The following is an 18,899-nucleotide window of genomic DNA, read 5'->3' on the forward strand; positions in this document are numbered from 1 at the left end:
CATGTTGAGGTAACTTATAAAAGCAATGGAAATTCACAGCTTCACAAATCAGATTAACAAAGAAACAGGATTTAAACTTAGCACATCATGGAATCCAGTGCTGCCAACATCATGGAATCCAGTGTTGGCAACATTAAGGCCCAGCAACCATAGAGAGGAGCTATTGATCATACAAGGGATGATGCTTTGGTGGTGATGTAGATATTCAGATGGAAATGGCAAGAATGGTCACACATCAGTGCAGACATGTATATCTGCTTGCGGCTTCCGACAGAGGATGCGGTGGGTGTCAATGACAGCGCACATTGTAAATGACAGCTTTTGCGAGTGTGCGGTTGCCCTTGTTTCATTCCCCCCTGTTGGGCCTGAGGCTTAGAATAGGCCCGAGATGTTCCTGCCTGTCGTAAGAGGTGACTAAAAGGGGTTTCACACCTTTCAGCCTTTAAGTGATGGTCCCCTATAGGGTTTGATCTCCATTTTTCAAAATTTTCCTGAAGAGCAAGCCAGTTGGGGAAGGGCGCCTTATATAGTGCATCGTGTCCATCGCGCATTGAGATCTTTATCCCACTTTCTCATTGTGGCATTGCAGTCCCACTCACCCTCCATCTCTTAAGTGAGGACACCTTCCTGGGTGCGTTTTCCTCCACCCACTATGCAGTGTCGTTTTCTGCGCTGACAATGACTATGTAATTCTTTGCAACTCATATCCAGCATGATAGCCAGTCCATTGTGGTGGGTCCACCATGTACCCTGTTGGTTGTAGCCCCCTCACTACACAGGGATCACTCTGCTGATGCCTGCATCGTTAACTCTCCACGTATACCAAGGAGTAGGTACCCATCACCCTGGGGCATCGGGACTCCCGGAAATGGCCATCCTGCCAGATGGCCTTTGCTATGGCTGGGTGGTGCCCGTGGGGAGGTCCCCTGGTTGGAATGGGTGGCATCAGGGTGGATGACACACGATGAAGTGTACCACGTCATCACTTGCTGGTGATCAAACGCCAGCAGTCTCTAAGCATTCCAAGTCTCAGTAAAATGCAAGGAAGTATGACCCTAAATCGTTCCCCTCCCTGGCCGTACCATGGGAGGAATGCCAAGCTAAGGATGGCAGCGAACCTTATTCACCCCAGTACCTCATATGTATGAGAGCTGAAGGGGACTCCTTTGCCTCAATGAAGCCTCAGTTTTTTGTAGAGCATTTAGAAGACAAGTTTGGTGAGATGGAGGGCTTGTCCAAAATGCGGTCAGGGTCAGTCTTGATAAATACAGTATCCTTTGCCCAGTCACGGGCATTACTTGCTTGTGACAAGCTGGGGGATGTTTCCGTTACCATCATGCCTCATAAGAACTTAAATATGGTCCAGAGTATTATATTCCACTGGGACCTTCTTTAACAGTCTGAAGATGAGCTGTGTGCCAACTTAGAACACCGAGGAGTTCATTTCATCCGGCACATCTATCGGGGTCCAAGGGATAATCAGGTTGCACCGGTGCCTTCATCTTCGAGGGTGACACATTATCCGAGTAGATCAATGTACTGGTCTACCGTTTTGATGTCAAGCCATATATCTCTCCCCCAATGCGGTGCTTTAAGTACTGTAAGTTCGGCTATATGTTTTCCCGCTGTACTTCCAGCATCACATGTCGAGATTGTGGACGTCCATCCCATCCCAATACTCCATGTGCCCCGCCTCCCATCTGTGTCAACTGCTGAAAACATTATTCCCCTTGCTCACCAGACTGCAGGATTTTACAGTGGGAAAGGAAAATCATTGAATACAAGACCCTGAATCGACTGACCTACACTAAGGCCAAGAGGAAATTTGTGCACCTACATCGTGTGGCTATGACCACCTCTTGTGCTGCCGCTGCGAGAACAATTGTAGCCCCATCAGCTCTACAAGCTCCAGTCGGCTCTCAGAGCTGGAAGACCACACCTGCCCCCTTGATGGTGGGGGGGGGGGGGGGGGCACTTCATGCCCTGCTGCTCCTGCACCACCTACCTTGGGAGCACTGTTCCCCCAACCATCGGGGACACCAGTCCCCTGTTCTCAGCTGGAGAAGCATAAGTCTTCTTCGGCTCCTCTCACTAGGAAGAGGTCCCTTGGGTCACTCCCTTCCCAGGTTTCTGCTAGTGGGAAAGATGACACCCGCCGGTGGCTGAAGTGCCCAAAAGCAACTGGTCGTAGGGCTTCACGATCATCCTCAGCCCCGGATACTGAATCAGTGAAGCCCTCCCAGCCAGAGAAACCCAAGGATCAGCAAGAGAAATCCAGAAAGACGAACTCCAAGCCCAAGGGAATTGAGGTGGCACCCACACCACTGCTGCCTACAAGCTCTGCGTCTGAGGATGAGGTGAAGATTCTGGCATTCACTGAGGACCTAGATCCCACCAGACCCTCAGACACAATGGATACAGCCTGTTCAGGAAATAAGTCGGTGGCAGCAGGTGAACCTGAGGCGTAGACTGCCTCATTGAGTGTTTCACACCTTCCCAGTCTCATGATCACGTCATCCTCCAGTGGAATTGCGGTGGTTTTTTCCACCACCTGGCTGAGCTATGACAACTGTTAAGCTTTACACCTGCTTTCTGCATTGCCTTCCAGGAAACCTGGTTCCCAGCAATTGCGGACCCCTGCCCTTCATGGCAACTGGGGATATTACAAGAACTGTAGTGAATATAATAGTATGTCAGGTGGAGTTTGCGTTTATGTTCTGAACTCAGTATGTAGCCAACCTGTGCCCCTTCAAAATCCTGTTGAAGCTGTGACTGTCAGGATACGGACGATGCAGGAAATAACTGTCTGCGACGTATATCTCCCTCCAGATGGTGCAATATCCCTGAACATATTGGCTGTACTGATCGATCAACTCCCTAAACCTTTCCTACTTTTGGGAGATTTTAAAGCCCATAACCCCTTGTGGGGTAGCCCCATGCTTACTGGCCGTGGCAGAGATGTCGAAAATTTACTGTCCCAACTCAACGTCTACCACTTATATACTGGGGCTGCCACACATTTCAGTGTGGCTCATGGTAGTTACTCGGCCATTGATGTATCAATTTGCAGCCTAGGACTTCTCCCATCTATCCACTGGAGAGCACATGATGACACTGTGTGGTAGTGACCACTTCCCCATCTTCCTGTCACTGCCCCGATGCCATGCCCATGGATGCCTACCCAGACGGGCTTCAAACAAGGCATGCCGGGAAGCCTTCACCTCTGCTGTCACCACTGAATCTCCCCCACGTGGTGCCATTGATGTTGTCATTGAGCAGGTCACTGCAATGATCGTTTCTGCAACGGAAAACACAATCCCTCATTCTTTAGGGTGCCCACAACAAAAGACATTCCCGTGGTGGTTACCGGAAGTCACTGAGGCAATTAAAGAGCGTCAGCGAGCTTTACAGCGGCATAAGTGGCACCCTTCCCTAGAGCACCTTCCCTGCCCACGTTCACCAGCTTATAAAATGACAGAGAGGTTTGTGCCGACCATTGGGTGCCATATGTCATCTTCCCACGTCGGGACGAAGATCAGACGTCTTTTTGGGACCAGACCCCAACGGCTATCCCTGGCATTAACATCAATGGCGTGTTATCTACTGAAACAAACGCAATTGCCAAGCACTTTGCTGAGCACTACGCTCAAGCCTCTGCATCAGAGAACTACCCCCCAGCCTTTTGCACCCTCAAACTGCGGATAGAAAGGGAAGTCCTCTCATTCACTACACTTCACAGTGAATCCTATAACACCCCATTTACGGAGTGGGAGCTCCTCAGTGCCCTTGCACATTGCCCCAAGACAGTTCCTGGGCCGGATCGGATCCACAGTCAGATGATTAAACATCTCTCGTCTGACTACAAGCGACATCTCCTTGTCGTCTTCAACCAGATCTGGTGCAATGGTGTTTTGCCATTGGAATGGCAAGAGAGCACCATCATTCTGGTGCTCAAACCTGGTCAAAACCCTCTTTATGTGGGTAGCTACCAACCCATCAGCCTCACCAGCTTTCTTTGTAAGCTGCTGGAACGTATGGTGTGTTGGCAGTTGGGTTGGATCCTGGTGTCACATGGCCTACTGGCTCCATGTCAGGGCGGCTTCTGCCAGTGTCGCTCTACCATTGATAATCTTGTGTCCCTTGAGTCTGCCATCTGAACAGCCTTTTCCAGACGCCAACACCTAGTTGCCATCTTTTTTGACTTACATACAACGCGACCTGGTGACATCATATCTTTGCCACATTGTATGAGTGGGGTCTCCGGTGGCTGCTCCCGATTCTTATCCAAAACTTCCTATCGCTCCGTACTTTCCATGTCCAAGTCGGTACCTCCCATAGTTCCCCCCTTCTTCAGGAGAATGGCGTTCCACAGGGCTCCGTATTGAATACGTCTTTATTTTTAGTGGGTATTAATGGTCTAGCTGCAGCTGTAGGGCCGTCGGTCTCACCTTCTCTGTACACAGATGACTTCTGCATTTCATACTGCTCGTGCAGTACTGGTGTTGCTGAGCAGCGCCTACAGGTAGCCATTCAGAAGGCACAGTCATGGGCTCTAGTCCACGGCTTCAAGTTTTCAGCCGCAAAGTTGTGTGTCATGCATTTCTGTCGGCGTCGCACTGTTCGTTCAGAACCAGAACTTTACCTTAATGATCATCCACTTTCTGTGGTAGGGACATATCAATTCTTAGGGCTGGTTTTCGATGCCTCAGCTAAGTGGAAGTACTGGCAGCACCTCAATGCCCTCCGCTGCCTGAGCAACACCAACTGGTGTGCAGATGGCTCTACGCTGCTGCAGCTCTACAGAGCCCTTGTTCAATCCCGCCTTGACTATGGGAGTCTGGTTTACAGTTCGGCGGTGCCCTCAGCATTGCATTTACTGAACCCAGTGCACCACTGTGGTGTTCGCCTAGCGACGGGAGCTTTTAGAAGGAGTACGGTGACCAGTGTCTGGGTGAGGCCGGAGTCCCTCCATTGATGGTTAGGCATGCACAACTGCCTGCCAGTTAGGTTGCACATGTTCGTAGTTCACCTGTGCATCCGAATTACCGTCTCCTTTTCCCAACCACAGCACTTCACCTCCTGCAGCGGCAGCGCAGGTCAGGGCTTACGATTGCATTCTGCATTCACTCCCTTCTGTCTGAACTGGAGTCCTTCCCATTAACCAGCTCTCATCAAGGACCATTCATGTACACCTCCATGGTGTACACCTAGGCCGCAGATTCTTCTGGACCTTTCACATGACCCTAAGGACTCCATTAGCCCTGGAGCTCTCTGCTATCACTTCCTCTCAATTCTCGACATTTGCTGGGGCCATGAAGTGGTTTACACCAATGGCTCAATGGCCGATGCTCACGTAGGCTTTGCGTATGTTCATGGAGGGCGTATTAAAAAGCACTCCTTGCCAGATGGCTGCAGTGTTTTCACTGCAGAGCTGGCGGTCATGTCTCGTGCTCTTGAGCACATCAGCTCATGCCACGGTGAGTCAGTTCTCCTGTGTACTGACTCCTTGAGCAGCCTACAAGCTGTTGACCAGTGCTACCCTCGCCATTGTTTGCTAGCATCCATTCAGGAGTCCATCTATGCCCTGGAACGGTCTCATGTCAGAATCCCAGGCAACGAACTTGCCGACATGCTGGCCAAACAGGCAACGCAGAAACCAATTCTGGAGTTGGGCATCTCTGAAACTGAGCAGCATTTTGTCTTATGCTGCACAGTTTTTTGGCTTTGGGAGATGGAATGGCATAACAGCTCGCACAACAAACTGCATGTCATTAAGGATACTATGAATATGTGGAAGTCATCCATGCAGTCCTCTCGCAGGGAATCAGTTGTCCTCTGCCAGCTCCACACGGGCCATATGTGGCTAATGCATGGTTACCTCCTCTGTCGCGAGGACCCACCTTGGTGTTGCTGTGGCTCACAAATGATGTTCGTCCACCTGTTGCTGAACTGCCTACTTTTAGCTGATCTGTGGTGGACTTTTAACCTTCCCAGCACCCTACCTTTGGTGTTGGGTGGCTGTGCCTCAACAGCAGTTTTATGTTTTATTCGTGAGGGTGGGTTTTATCATTTGATTTAAGTTTTAGCACATGTCCTTTGTCCCTCTGTGTCCTCACCCTAGTGCTTTTAGGGTGGAGGTTTTAATGTGTTGCAGAGTGGCTGGCTTCTCCTTTTTATTCATGTGGTCAGCCAGCCATGGTAATATGCTCTCTTGTTTTGATCTATTCTACATGTTTCTTGCATCTCTCTGTGGTTTTCTTGTCCGATTTTGTCCATTTTAGTGTTTTTTGCCCTTCTGTCATTCTTGTGGTTTTTCTCCTTTCTTCCAGCTGTGTTTTGTATGTCTCGATTATTCGCTGTTGGGCATTGCATTTGGCACCTTCACCCCTGCACATTTCCTACTTAGACTGGTTGAAGCAAGAAGCTTTAGTCATAGCTCAGCAATGTGTTTCTCACACCTGAAGGTGTCAATCAGTTGCACCAAGGAAATATTGTGGGAAGTTCACCATGACATTTGACTTTTCACCCGAGAACAATTCCTGGAGCTAGTCCATTGGGAAAGCATTGTGCATCGTTATTGTTCATGTAGACAAAATTGTTAGGTAAAGTGTGGACACAGAAGTAGCTGAGTGTGTTCCTGTTATAAAGCCTTAGCATGAATTCCTTCAATCCACTGTTCCTGTGTTCTTTCACCTGAGCAGGCATACCAAATAATTAATATTGCTGCATATTCCTGACATGTCAAATCATGTATTATACACAAGTAAAGGCATGGTATATGTAGGGGAAAATAAGATTCATTCAGTTGTCCATAAATTACATATTATGCTGATCACATCCAATGAATTTCAGGTTCATCACTTGAAGACAGGAGCACAGAATTGTTCAGGAAGCTTATTACACTTGCCTCGGTTCTACGTGGAGCGCAAACCAAAAGCTTTGTACTTAACAGAGAAAGTAATTGAAATTTTAAAGACCCGGACAAATTATATTGCTGAATATGATGAAATAAGACAAGAATTACGACTGTCTAATTCTCTGAAAAAGTTATTTAAGACCTTTGATTTTCAGAAATTTGTGAGAACAGACCAGGTAAGTGTAGTGTGCTGTGTGAATTTTTAATGTGAAACTAACACCAAAAGATTTTCCAGTGTGTGGTTTGGTGAATTTTGTTTGAAAGTGGTTTTACTTGTAGTAAATATATTGTTCCGTTATTGAAAAACATCTTTGTGAATGTATGGTTTTATTCTAAATATTGTCCAGTTGCATAATTTTAAAATATTTAATATTTTAGAGTGTTCATGACATAGTGAAGAGTAAAAATAGATGTAGTGATGTCATAATAATAATAATAATAATAATAATAATGGCACTACCAAACAGAAACAGGCTAGGGACCAATTGTATCCCCAAAAGAAGTGTTATCTTGTGTCACTATCCTACAGTACAGGGTCAAAGTATGAATATTACACACTTCCTCCTGCTTAGACAAATGGCGCAAACTGTTTGAATTTTTTTGCATTTGATGTGGTCTATGGTAAACCTTAAGAGGCTTATTGAGGCGCCGTTAGTTCCTGGGCAGTTCGTCTGAAAACACAAAAAAGGTGTTTTTTTTTACCAAAACCAAGCTGCAGATTTCAAGATGACTATTTACAACAAATGGCTGAAATTGTCTACATCTACATCTACATCCATACTCCGCAAGCCACCTGACGGTGTGTGGTGGAGGGTACCCTGAGTACCTCTATCGGTTCTCCCTTCTATTCCAGTCTCGTATTGTTCGTGGAAAGAAGGATTGTTGGTATGCTTCTGTGTGGGCTCTAATCTCTCTGATTTTATCCTCATGGTCTCTTCACGAGATATACGTAGGAGGGAGCAATATACTGCTTGACTCTTCAGTGAAGGTATGTTCTCGAAACTTAAACAAAAGCCCGTACCGAGCTACTGAGCGTCTCTCCTGCAGAGTCTTCCACTGGACTTTATCTATCATCTCCGTAACGCTTTCGCGATTACTAAATGATCCTGTAACGAAGCGCGCTGCTCTCCGTTGGATCTTCTCTATCTCTTCTATCAACCCTATCTGGTACGGATCCCACACTGTTGAGCAGTATTCAAGCAGTGGGCAAACAAGTGTACTGTAACCTACTTCCTTTATTTTCGGATTGCATTTCCTTAGGATTCTTCCAATGAATCTCAGTATGGCATCTGCTTTACCGACGATCAACTTTATATGATCATTCCATTTTAAATCACTCCTAATGCGTACTCCCAGATAATTTATGGGATTAACTGCTTCCAGTTGCTGACCTGCTATTTTGTAGCTAAGTGATAAGGGGACTATCTTTCTATGTATTCGCAGCACATTACACTTGTCTACATTGAAATTCAATTGCCATTCCCTGCACTATGCGTCAATTTGCTGCAGATCCTCCTGCATTTTAGTACAATTTTCCATTGTTACAACCTCTCGATACACCACAGCATCATCTGCAAAAAGCCTCAGTGAACTTCCGATGTCATCCACCAGGTCATTTATGTATATTGTGAATAGCAACAGTCCTATGACACTCCCCTGTGGCACACCTGAAATCACTCTTACTTCGGAAGACTTCTCTCCATTGAGAATGACATGCTTCGTTCTGTTATCTAGGAACTCTTCAATCCAATCACACAAATGGTCTGATAGTCCATATGCTCTTACTTTGTTCATTAAACGACTGTAGGGAACTGTATGGAACGCCTTGCGGAAGTCAAGAAACATGGCATCTACCTGTGAACCCGTGTCTATGGCTCTCTGAGTCTCATGGGCGAATAGCGCGAGCTGGGTTTCACACGACCCGTCTTTTTCGAAACCCATGCTGATTCCTACAGAGTAGATTTCTAGTCTCCAGAAAAGTCATTATACTCAAACATAATACGTGTTCCAAAATTCTACAACTGATTGACGTTAGAGATATAGCTCTATAGTTCTGTACATCTGTTAGACGTCCCTTCTTGAAAACAGGGATGACCTGTGCCCTTTTCCAATCCTTTGGAACGCTACGCTCTTCTAGAGACCTATGGTACACCGCTGCAAGAAGGGGGGCAAGTTCCTTCGCGTACTCTGTGTAAAATCGAACTGGTATCCCATCATGTCCAGCGGCCTTTCCTCTTTTGAGCGATTTTAATTGTTTCTCTATCCCTCTGTCATCTATTTCAATATCTACCATTTTGTCATCTGTGCGACAATCTAGAGAAGCAACTACAGTGCAGTCTTCCTGTGTGAAACAGCTTTGGAAAAAGACATTTAGTATTTCGGCCTTTAGTCTGTCATCCTCTGTTTCAGTACCATTTTGGTCACAGAGTGTCTGGACATTTTGTTTTGATCCACCTACCGCTTTGACATAAGACCAAAATTTCTTAGGATTTTCTGCCAAGTCAGTACATAGAACTTTACTTTCAAATTCATTGAACGCCTCTTGCATAGCCCTCCTCACACTACATTTCGCTTCGCGTAATTTTTGTTTGTCTGCAAGGCTTTGGCTATGTTTATGTTTGGTGTGAAGTTCCCTTTGCTTCCGCAGCAGTTTCCTAACTCGGTTGTTGTCCCATGGTGGCTCTTTTCCATCTCTTACGATCTTGCTTGGCACATACTCATCTAACGCATATTGTACGATGGTTTTGAACTTTGTCCACTGATCCTCAACACTATCTGTACTTTAGACAAAACTTTTGTGTTGAGCCATCAGGTACTCTGTAATCTGCTTTTTGTCATTTTTGCTAAACAGAAAAATCTTCCTACCTTTTTTAATATTTCTATTTACGGCTGAAATCATCGATGCAGTAACCGGTTTATGATTGATGACTCCCTCTTCTGCATTAACTGTTTCAAATAGTTCAGGTCTGTTTGTCACCAGAAGTTCTAATATGTTATCGCCACGAGTCGGTTCTCTGTTTAACTGCTCAAGGTAGTTTTCAGATAAAGCACTTGAAAAAATTTCACTCGATTCTTTGTCCCTGCCACCCGTTATGAACGTTTGAGTCTCCCAGTCTATATCCGGCAAATTAAAATCTCCACCCAGAACTATAACATGGTGGGGAAATCTACTCAAAATATTATCCAAATTATCCTTCAGGTGCTCAGCCACAACAGCTGCTGAGCCAGGGGGCCTATAGAGACATCCAATTGTCTGAGCCTGCTTTAACCGTGACCTTCACCCAAATTATTTCACATTTCGGATCTCCATCAATTTCCTTCGATACTATTGCACTTCTTATCGCTATGAACACGCCTCCCCCTTCACTGTCCAGTCTGTCTCTGCAGTATACATTCTAATCTGAGTTTAGGATTTCATTACTGTTTACGTCTGGTTTCAGCCAACTTTCTGTCCCTAGTACTATATGGGCGTTGTGACCGTTTATTAATGAGAGCAGTTCTGGGACCTTTCTATAGACGCTCTTGCAGTTTACTATTAGCACATTAATATTGTTATTCCCTGTTGCATTTTGCCTACTCCTACCTTGCCGCGTCTCAGGAGGCGTCTTGTCGGGCCTAGGGAGGGAATTCTCTAACCTAAAAAACCCCCATGTGCACTCCACACGTACTCCGCTACCCTTGTAGCCGCTTCCGGCATGTAGTGCACGCCTGACCTATCCAGGGGGACCCTACATTTCTCCACCCGATAGCGGAGGTTGAGAAATTTGCACCCCAGATCTCCGCAGAATTGTCTGAGCCTCTGGTTTAAGCCTTCCACTCGGCTCCAAACCAGAGGACCGCGATCGGTTCTAGGACCGATACTACAAATAGTTAGCTCTGATTCCACCCTGCGAGCGAGGCTTTCTGCCTTCACGAATTCCACCAACCGTCTATACGAACTGAGGATGACCTCTGAACCCAGACGGCAGGAGTCATTGGTGCCGACATGAGCAACAATTTGCAGTCGGGTGCACCCAGCGCTCTCTATCACTGCCGGCAGGGCCTCCTCCACATCTCGGATGAGACCCCCTGGCAAGCAGACAGAGTGAACACTGGCCTTCTTCCCCGATCTTTCCGCTATTTCCCTAAGGGGTTCCATCACCCGCCTAACGTTGGAGCTCCCAATAACTACTAAACCCCTCCCCCCGTGTGCCTGCTCGGACCTTGCTGAAGGAGCGGCCACATGTTCACTCACAGGCAGAGCGGGCGATGCCACACAGCCAGCCTCAGCATTGACCCTCCGACTCATGCGCCATGAACGCCGCTGAACCCACCACTCCCCTTGGGGAGAGGGTGGCCCTACCGCGCCCAGTACCCGCGAAGATGTCTCGACAGCAGGGACAGTGGGTGAAGCATGTAACACCTGGGGTGTACCATGTGACGCACCAGAGTCCCCACTGCCGCTACACTCTGAGGCAGCAGCCTGAAGACGGCTGACCGCGGCCATCAACACACTCTGCTGTTCGCGAACAGTGGCCAGCTCCTCCTGTGTCCGTACACAGCAGTCACACATCCTATCCATCCATTTGAGTTTTAGTCTCAGAGTTCTATATATTACGGGTTTTCCAGATTAATATTACAATGTTGTGTATCAGATTGTTGTTATGGGCCCACTTGATGCCCTAACTCCAAAATCTTCCCTCTTTCATCCAAAGCTACATGAATTATGATGGCAGAGGTGATAAATAATGAAAGCACATTACTCATGTAAAGATACAAAAGTATGTAACACAAATGTTAATAAAAAAGTCATGACTAATCGACAAACAGGAGAATGAACACTGAGAAAGTGAAGTCAAGCATCATGATAAAAAAATAAAAGTGTAAAACATTCCCAGCAGCTAGGATAGAAACTTTCTTTGGAAGGGGCAATAGTGAAAAAGAGATATTATGAGGAAAGACAATTTATCTCTGAGAGATGAAAGCAGTAAAACAGAAGGGGAAGGGAGCTGAAGATGTCACTGCAAACAGCAAGAAAAAATGAGTATGAGAAGACAATAACAACAGTTAGTACAAGTGGGAGAGTAAATATGAGAGGCAGGAAACCAACACAGAGGCAGAATACAACAACAATGAACACAGTCTGGGAAGCAGCCTCTAAGTTTAGGAGAACGGTATGGGTGGAGAAAGTGAGACACAGTGTTGTCATAAGAGGAAAAAAAAGTATATACATTGAGAAGGGGCATGTTTCAAAAGTAGTGGTTGATGATAAAACTGACGAAGGGCAAGAGGTTTTTGCAGAAGAAACCTGCATAGAACAGGCATAATTTGGAGGTAGGACCACAGATGTACTTGGAAAGGAGATTTGTGACTGGGTAAGCATAGGCTTAACACTGATGGAATCACTCTTTATGTTTTGTGAGTAATAGGAATCAGATGCAACTTTACATAGCATGTGTCCCACAGAGCTCTGGGAACTATCAGTGTACATAGTCTGTGGTTACCAGTTTTGTTGTAATCATGTCAACATGCAAAGCTGCAAAACACTGCTTTATCATTGGTAATCTCTGTCATATGGTTTGGATGACTGATTATAAATCAGAAAAAACTGCCTTTATGAATATTAATACTTACTTTTTGTACTCTTCTCTGATTATGGCAAGATAAAATGCACTCATGCATTCATGTCATGATATATTCCTAAGATGCTGATCTCAAACAGTCTTGAAAATTTTCTTGATATTATTATCCATTTTCCAAGATACAGAGGTTCATAATTACCCTACTTCTACTCATAAAACATAAAGGTAAAATCTGGTGTGAGGTGAAAATGTAGTTTCAAAGTGATTTAACTTGGATAAATATGTTGTAAAGTGTTTATGTGATCATCAGAATGGTTCCGTTAACCCCATGTTGTAGTACTGAAGCACATGCAAAATTTGTGTGCAATGCAAATCCAGCCTGAGGTGTAAAATTAGTTTTGTGTTATTTCAGTTTCGAATAAGTAAAGTATCAAAATTTTACTCACCCAAGAATTTCTTTTCGTAAGACTGAAGTGACCTGCTGTGGGATGGAAAAGAAGAGAACCAACTCAAAAACGCTCCTGTCAGACCACAAAAAAGGCAAATATGCTCCTGTTTAAAAGACTCTGACTGAAAAGTAATGTACATGACATTCTACATTTATCAGCATCTTTAAAAATTTTCCCAAAAATTTTGTCTTATACACATAGTAATACTTTTTTATGCTTAGAGAGGAGGAGACAGTAACAGTGGGAAAGAGGCAGAAAAGTAATAAATACTGGATGATGGCAGACTTCTGTTGTAATATAGGAAGTGTGACGGAGACAGTGGCAGTGTGAGAGAAAGAGAGAGAGAGACACAGAGGTAGTGGAAAATAGTTGCAGTGACAGAAGATTGCAAGGAAGAGAGTGAAGAAGACACTGTCAGTGGGACAGGAATATAGAGAAGAATGAAGTGGAAGTGGGTGAGAGCCAGTGATAATGAGAGACAGAGTCAGTGACAATGAGGAAGATAGAGGTAGTGACAGTGAGAAGAGATTGCAACAGCTGGAGGAATGAATGAGGTAGTAGCAGTGAGAGAGAGCAAGAGAGATACAGTGACAGTGAGAGATGCTGGTAGGACAGAATGGAGGAAACTGTGGCTGTGAGACAGTGAGAGCTATAGAGACACAAAGAGGTAATTACAATGAGTTGGGCTGAATAAGTGACTAGAATGGGTAAGTGGGATTGGACGGATATGAGCGGCTTACAGTGATGGACTAGTGGGTGTGAGTGAATTACCGTTAGGGGTGCTTGTGGGAGTGAGAGGTGAGCTGCATGTTTTGACTGTGAATATGTTTGCATACCAAAGTTTATGAGGAAAATTTTAAAGATGATGAGGAAGGTAGAATGAGGTGGCTGACAACCCAATTTTTAGTCAGATCTTTTAAATAGGAGTATTCACCTTTTTGTTCTCCAGTAGGAGTTTATTTCTGCTGCTATTCTATCACTAAACTTCTCCTCTAGAGTTTGACCAAGCGAAGTGTGTCCCAGTGTGAAACTATCATGTTTTTGGCCTAAATGTTACCAAACACACCCTTTACAGTCAGTTATGAAGAATAATAAGAACTATGTGCAAACAGTAGAAAAAATATGAATGAGGAATAATGGAACAGTTTATTTTTAACTTTACAGTATTTATATTGTCTTGTCATATTTTGCCAGTACTCTCACGAGGCTTCATTCCTAATAAATTTGTATTAATTCTCTGTGACTGACAGAAATCCTGATTGTGAAAATCTATTACTACTTCCTAATCTTGCACTTGCACCAAGTTCCAGAATAACTACCTGCCTCACACAGTGTTCAATAATGTGGTCGGCTGTATTTCATGACCCAGGTGTAATCTTTGCTTAGGCATAGTGTACTTAATTTCTATCATTTCAAACAAGTTTTTGTACTCTTTCAATAACATTAGCACTTCCTCATATTACTCAAAAGTGGAACTCTAAAATATGGAATTTAAATTATAGTATAACCCCAGTTAATTGAACTCAGCTCAACCAAAACCTGTGTTATCTGAAATGGCTCCAAAAAGACTTTACTCATGGAAACAATACAAGGCAAGAATGTGCTGGGCTGCAGTTAGCGCCAAGAGATGAAAGCCTGGCCAGGAGTTGGTTCCCCACCCACTGACTCGCCATTCCAAACAAAGCTACACTGCCAACAACAGTTCATTTGAGTGGTTGTTTCTTTCCATTGCATGTGAATTTTTGTGCTATGCAACTAACAGTGAAGTACAGTAGGCCTATACTGTATATTAATGTACCGTAATCCTAAAACTGTAATTTCAACTTTAATGAAGAACATAAGCATACTGTACAAATAGGGACAAAACTTTCAAACCTTTCAAAGTGACATACAATACAAAATACTGCAGTACATATTAGATGTTTTGCTTTAAAAGTCTGTCTTTTTAAGTATTCTCTGTGTGTGCGTGCCCGTGCGTGCGCCCCCCCCCCCCCCCCCCCCCCCCCCCCCCCCACACACACACACACACACTCTCTCTCTTACGTCAACTCTGTTCAGTTAAACTACTCTAAATTACGTCTACTCTGTTCAGTTAAACTACTCTAAATTTTCTGCTTTACCAAGCAAGAATATATATAAGGATTCACTGTTCTCATCAGACTTTGACCACTCACTAAAGTGCACCATATAAAAAAAGCTGGAGTCATATATCTTCCACTACGCCGTACTTCCAACACCCTAGAGACATCTCTGTGGAGTCCATCCGGAATACACTGGCCGAAGCAGTGACCAATTTTTGTCCAAAGCACTGGGCGAGTTCGTTCATGTTTTCAGAAGGGGAGGCCAACAGTGTTTCCCTCCTTTCAGCCAGTCTGCAATGACAGAATTGAGGCACACATTCTGCAGTCTTTCTCAAACAATTTTATGGAAACCATTCAGTAAAAAATTTCATTTCTGCATTACTTATATCTTTATATATCAGCTTCATGACATGCCCATCAGTGATATTTGCATAGAAGTAAGACACTGTTCCAAATTCAAAAAAGTTTGCAACAATAGGGGTTGCTATGATTTTGCATTGGGTGCATATTATATATTATTTTGCTGTGTATGAAATTTAGCTAGCATACTGAATTTTTCTGTGGACTTGGATGGAGGTCTCTATCTGTCACCAATCTCGAGAAAATTGATCTGATGTAGCATATTTATTTGCAACCAAGTGCGCCAACAATAAAGTCAGAGTGAAATGTCCACAACATTCCCCATGTTTCATAAATTGATTGAGATATCGAAATGAGATTTTGGCAAATGATAGCACTGAAAGAGGAGAGTATTATGTCATAGGGTTATTATGCAAAACTTCATTATCTACCATGTTATTCCACTAACTATAACTTTTTCGATGAAAGTATGTAATTTTTGAGGGCCATCTACAGCTGGTGAAATGAGAAATGCTATGGGGTTTGGAACAACATAAGCAAAGGCATTATACATTTATTTTTGTACTGAGGATGTGCTTTTTCACAAGCTACTGGCCTTACTTTTCTTCAGTTACATGCTTAATAAACTTAATAATCCACTGTTTGAGAATTGTCTCGCACTTGCATCTGCACAACGTGTTAGTGAAGTGACATGTGTAAACTCCACTGTGTTTTGGCAAAAGAAGCAAATTCTAACATGGTAACAAGAGAAATGTGTAGCCTTTACTCAAAATTCGCTGTTAATGACACTTCTCTGAAAGTTACAAATTGTTAGCAAACCAGGTGAAAATAAGCCGTTGCTTTTGTTGCATTTTCAGCAGGATTAGTTTTAGATACTCACCAAAGCAGAGAGGACAGATCTTTTTGAATGGTCACCATGAAACTGTGGGTGTGGAGAGTCACCACTTAATATTAGCAAAAAAAAGTGAAAATAGGCTCCGGTTTAGAACAGCAAACAGCCCCCCCCCCCCCCCCCCCCCCGCCCCCCCTGCACTACTGCTCTCCCAAAGCGTGCCCTGCTGATGGCGCACCTACCGGCCATATTATTTTGGATGAACTGTACTAGACACCACCTTGTCCAGTGCCAACTTTTCTTTTATTTAGTTGCTCTGGGTTTCTACACCTTATGTGTGCACAGGAGTGTACACACCACAATGAGCAGCCACAAAAGTAAATGTATTGAGAAGAATGAATGTAGTATTCATTTATAGAGGTTTTTTCCATTCACTGGTTCTCAAAAAGTACTTGGAATGGCTTTCTTTTAAAATAGCCAGGCTTTTTGGTATATTACTTGTTCAGTATTAATGTTCCATAGGTGCGGCATTTCATTTCACAGAACTAATAATACTGTTATATCAGGTCTTTATGTAACATAAGTGATGTAACCATCTCGCTAATAATCAGTGTGCCGTTTGCATCACTATTTCTTGAAATTTAAACTCGTTTCTAATTACTTGCACTGTTTGCAGCTGTACAGAATGAAAAGCTTGTCATCAAAATATATTTATTTTCTGTGTCATTTAAGAGAATCCCTTACCGTGCTTTACATCCGGATGCAAAACCAAGTGAGTGGAAACTCAAAAATAATGATAAGGAGAAAACTATACGAGTAATCCAATTGATAGATCCAGATATGAATGTGCAAGACCTCTGGGCAAAAGACGATGAATTTGAGGAACCAGAAGATGGTAACACAGGTATTTGAATCATAAAATTCTGTATTTTGTGGTTAATATTTGGTGGTTAGGTTAATACTGTGAGTATGCCTTGGGTAAAAATAAGTCCATTTGATTTATTGTAAGGGGTGGTCAGAAACAGTGTGAAAAGCTTATGAGGGTTTGCAGGGTAGGTTGTGCTTAGAATTAATTGTTAAGGGAAAAAATTGATGTGTTGTGCCATTTCCAAGTTAATTAGCATTGAAGTTAGCCAATCAGGCCATTGTGCATTCAACAGCAAGTGGCCCACCAGATACAGTTAGTGTCACTTGTTCCTTTAGCGTAGACAATAGCTCACAAGACAACTCAGCCTTGGATTGACCATTAGTAGCGTCCCATATCCAATTTGCACTAGTCTTTAGTTCGGTTTTAGGAAACCAAACGAAGAACAAGTTTGCCGACACCATCTCTTGGGGGTCACTTGAATGTATGTGCGCAATGACTTGACTGGCTAACTTCAATGCTAACTAACTCAAAAATGATGCAATGTATCAAATTTTTTCTTAATAATTATTTCTCGCATCCTTACAAGCTTTTCAGTCTCTTTCTGGTCACCTTGTATATTTATAATATCACTAATCACTAAATGTTTGTAGTTTCTTATTTTTGGCAGTATTTGCTCTGTACCTGACTATGTTCTCTTCCTGTATTATCAAACATACACCAGTAAATATGAAGCAGAGAATTATGCAGAAAAAATACATGCTTCAGCACCTAATGAAGAATTAATGGCGTATTTCAAACAGTGCCAGTCAGCATCCAGCAAAGTTTATTTGTATGGTTCACATTATCTGTCATTGGTTGTACACAGGTGATATAAATACTGTAGGCATCTTTAAGCAATTGCAACATGAGATACTTTTTACTTACCATATTTGCTAGCCTAATCTTACATTTCATCTTCTCTGAGATTGGCTCTTGGCTAGCTATCGAAACTCAGTTCCTAACCAGCTGTATTCAAAGATCAGAGCTGAGCTTCCAAGCATTCACTGAAATCTGCATGTATTTCAAAAATACTTTTACAAATTTTGTGGGCAGATTCCTTACAACAAAATGAGAAAAAAAGTTCGTATAAATATATGCCCAAAAATCCTTCATTTTAGAGTTATTAATGAAAGTTTACAATTTAGGTGATTGGAGGACATCAGTAAACAAATGCGTACTAAATACTTGAAAGGTCCTCCTCTTCCTTCTAAGGTTTATTTGTATGCTTCGAATTATCAACTGTCGCACCTTTTCAAATACTCATTGATGGTTTTGAATGGTTTTTCAGTCTTCCATGACACGTTGGTAAAGAGTTTCTGCATCAGGGTGGTCTGCTGCATAGACCAATTGTTTAAGATGCCCTCGAAGATAATAATTCAAAGGATTGAGGTCGGGGGAATGTGCAAACCACAGAACTGGTCCACCTCTACCTATCTATTGGTCATTATATATAAAAACAAAGATGAGGTGACTTACCGAACAAAAGTGCTGGCAGGTCGATAGACACACAAACAAACACAAACACACACACAAAATTCAAGCTTTCGCAACAAACTGTTGCCTCATCAGGAAAGAGGGAAGGAGAGGGGAAGACGAAAGGAAGTGGGTTTTAAGGGAGAGGGTAAGGAGTCATTCCAATCCCGGGAGCGGAAAGACTTACCTTAGGGGGAAAAAAGGACAGGTATACACTCGCACACACGCACATATCCATCCACACATACAGACACAAGCAGACATATTTAAAGACAAAGAGTTTGGGCAGAGATGTCAGTCGAGGCAGAAGTGTAGAGGCA

At 43.6% G+C, this 18,899-nt stretch overlaps 1 protein-coding gene across 1 annotated transcript in view; it reads left to right on the forward strand.

Moving 5' to 3' along the window:
* Positions 1-18,899, forward strand: part of LOC124594743 (general transcription factor 3C polypeptide 1) — a 370,793-nt gene that overhangs the window by 91,314 nt on the left and 260,580 nt on the right. Inside the window, exons 6-7 of the mRNA XM_047133120.1 lie at positions 6,853-7,092; positions 16,932-17,103. Of these exons, the coding sequence (XP_046989076.1) occupies positions 6,853-7,092; positions 16,932-17,103 (412 nt within the window). The remainder of the gene's footprint in view (positions 1-6,852; positions 7,093-16,931; positions 17,104-18,899) is intronic.

The sequence above is a fragment of the Schistocerca americana genome, chromosome 2 (assembly GCF_021461395.2).
Source record: "Schistocerca americana isolate TAMUIC-IGC-003095 chromosome 2, iqSchAmer2.1, whole genome shotgun sequence".
NCBI lineage: Eukaryota > Metazoa > Arthropoda > Insecta > Orthoptera > Acrididae > Schistocerca > Schistocerca americana.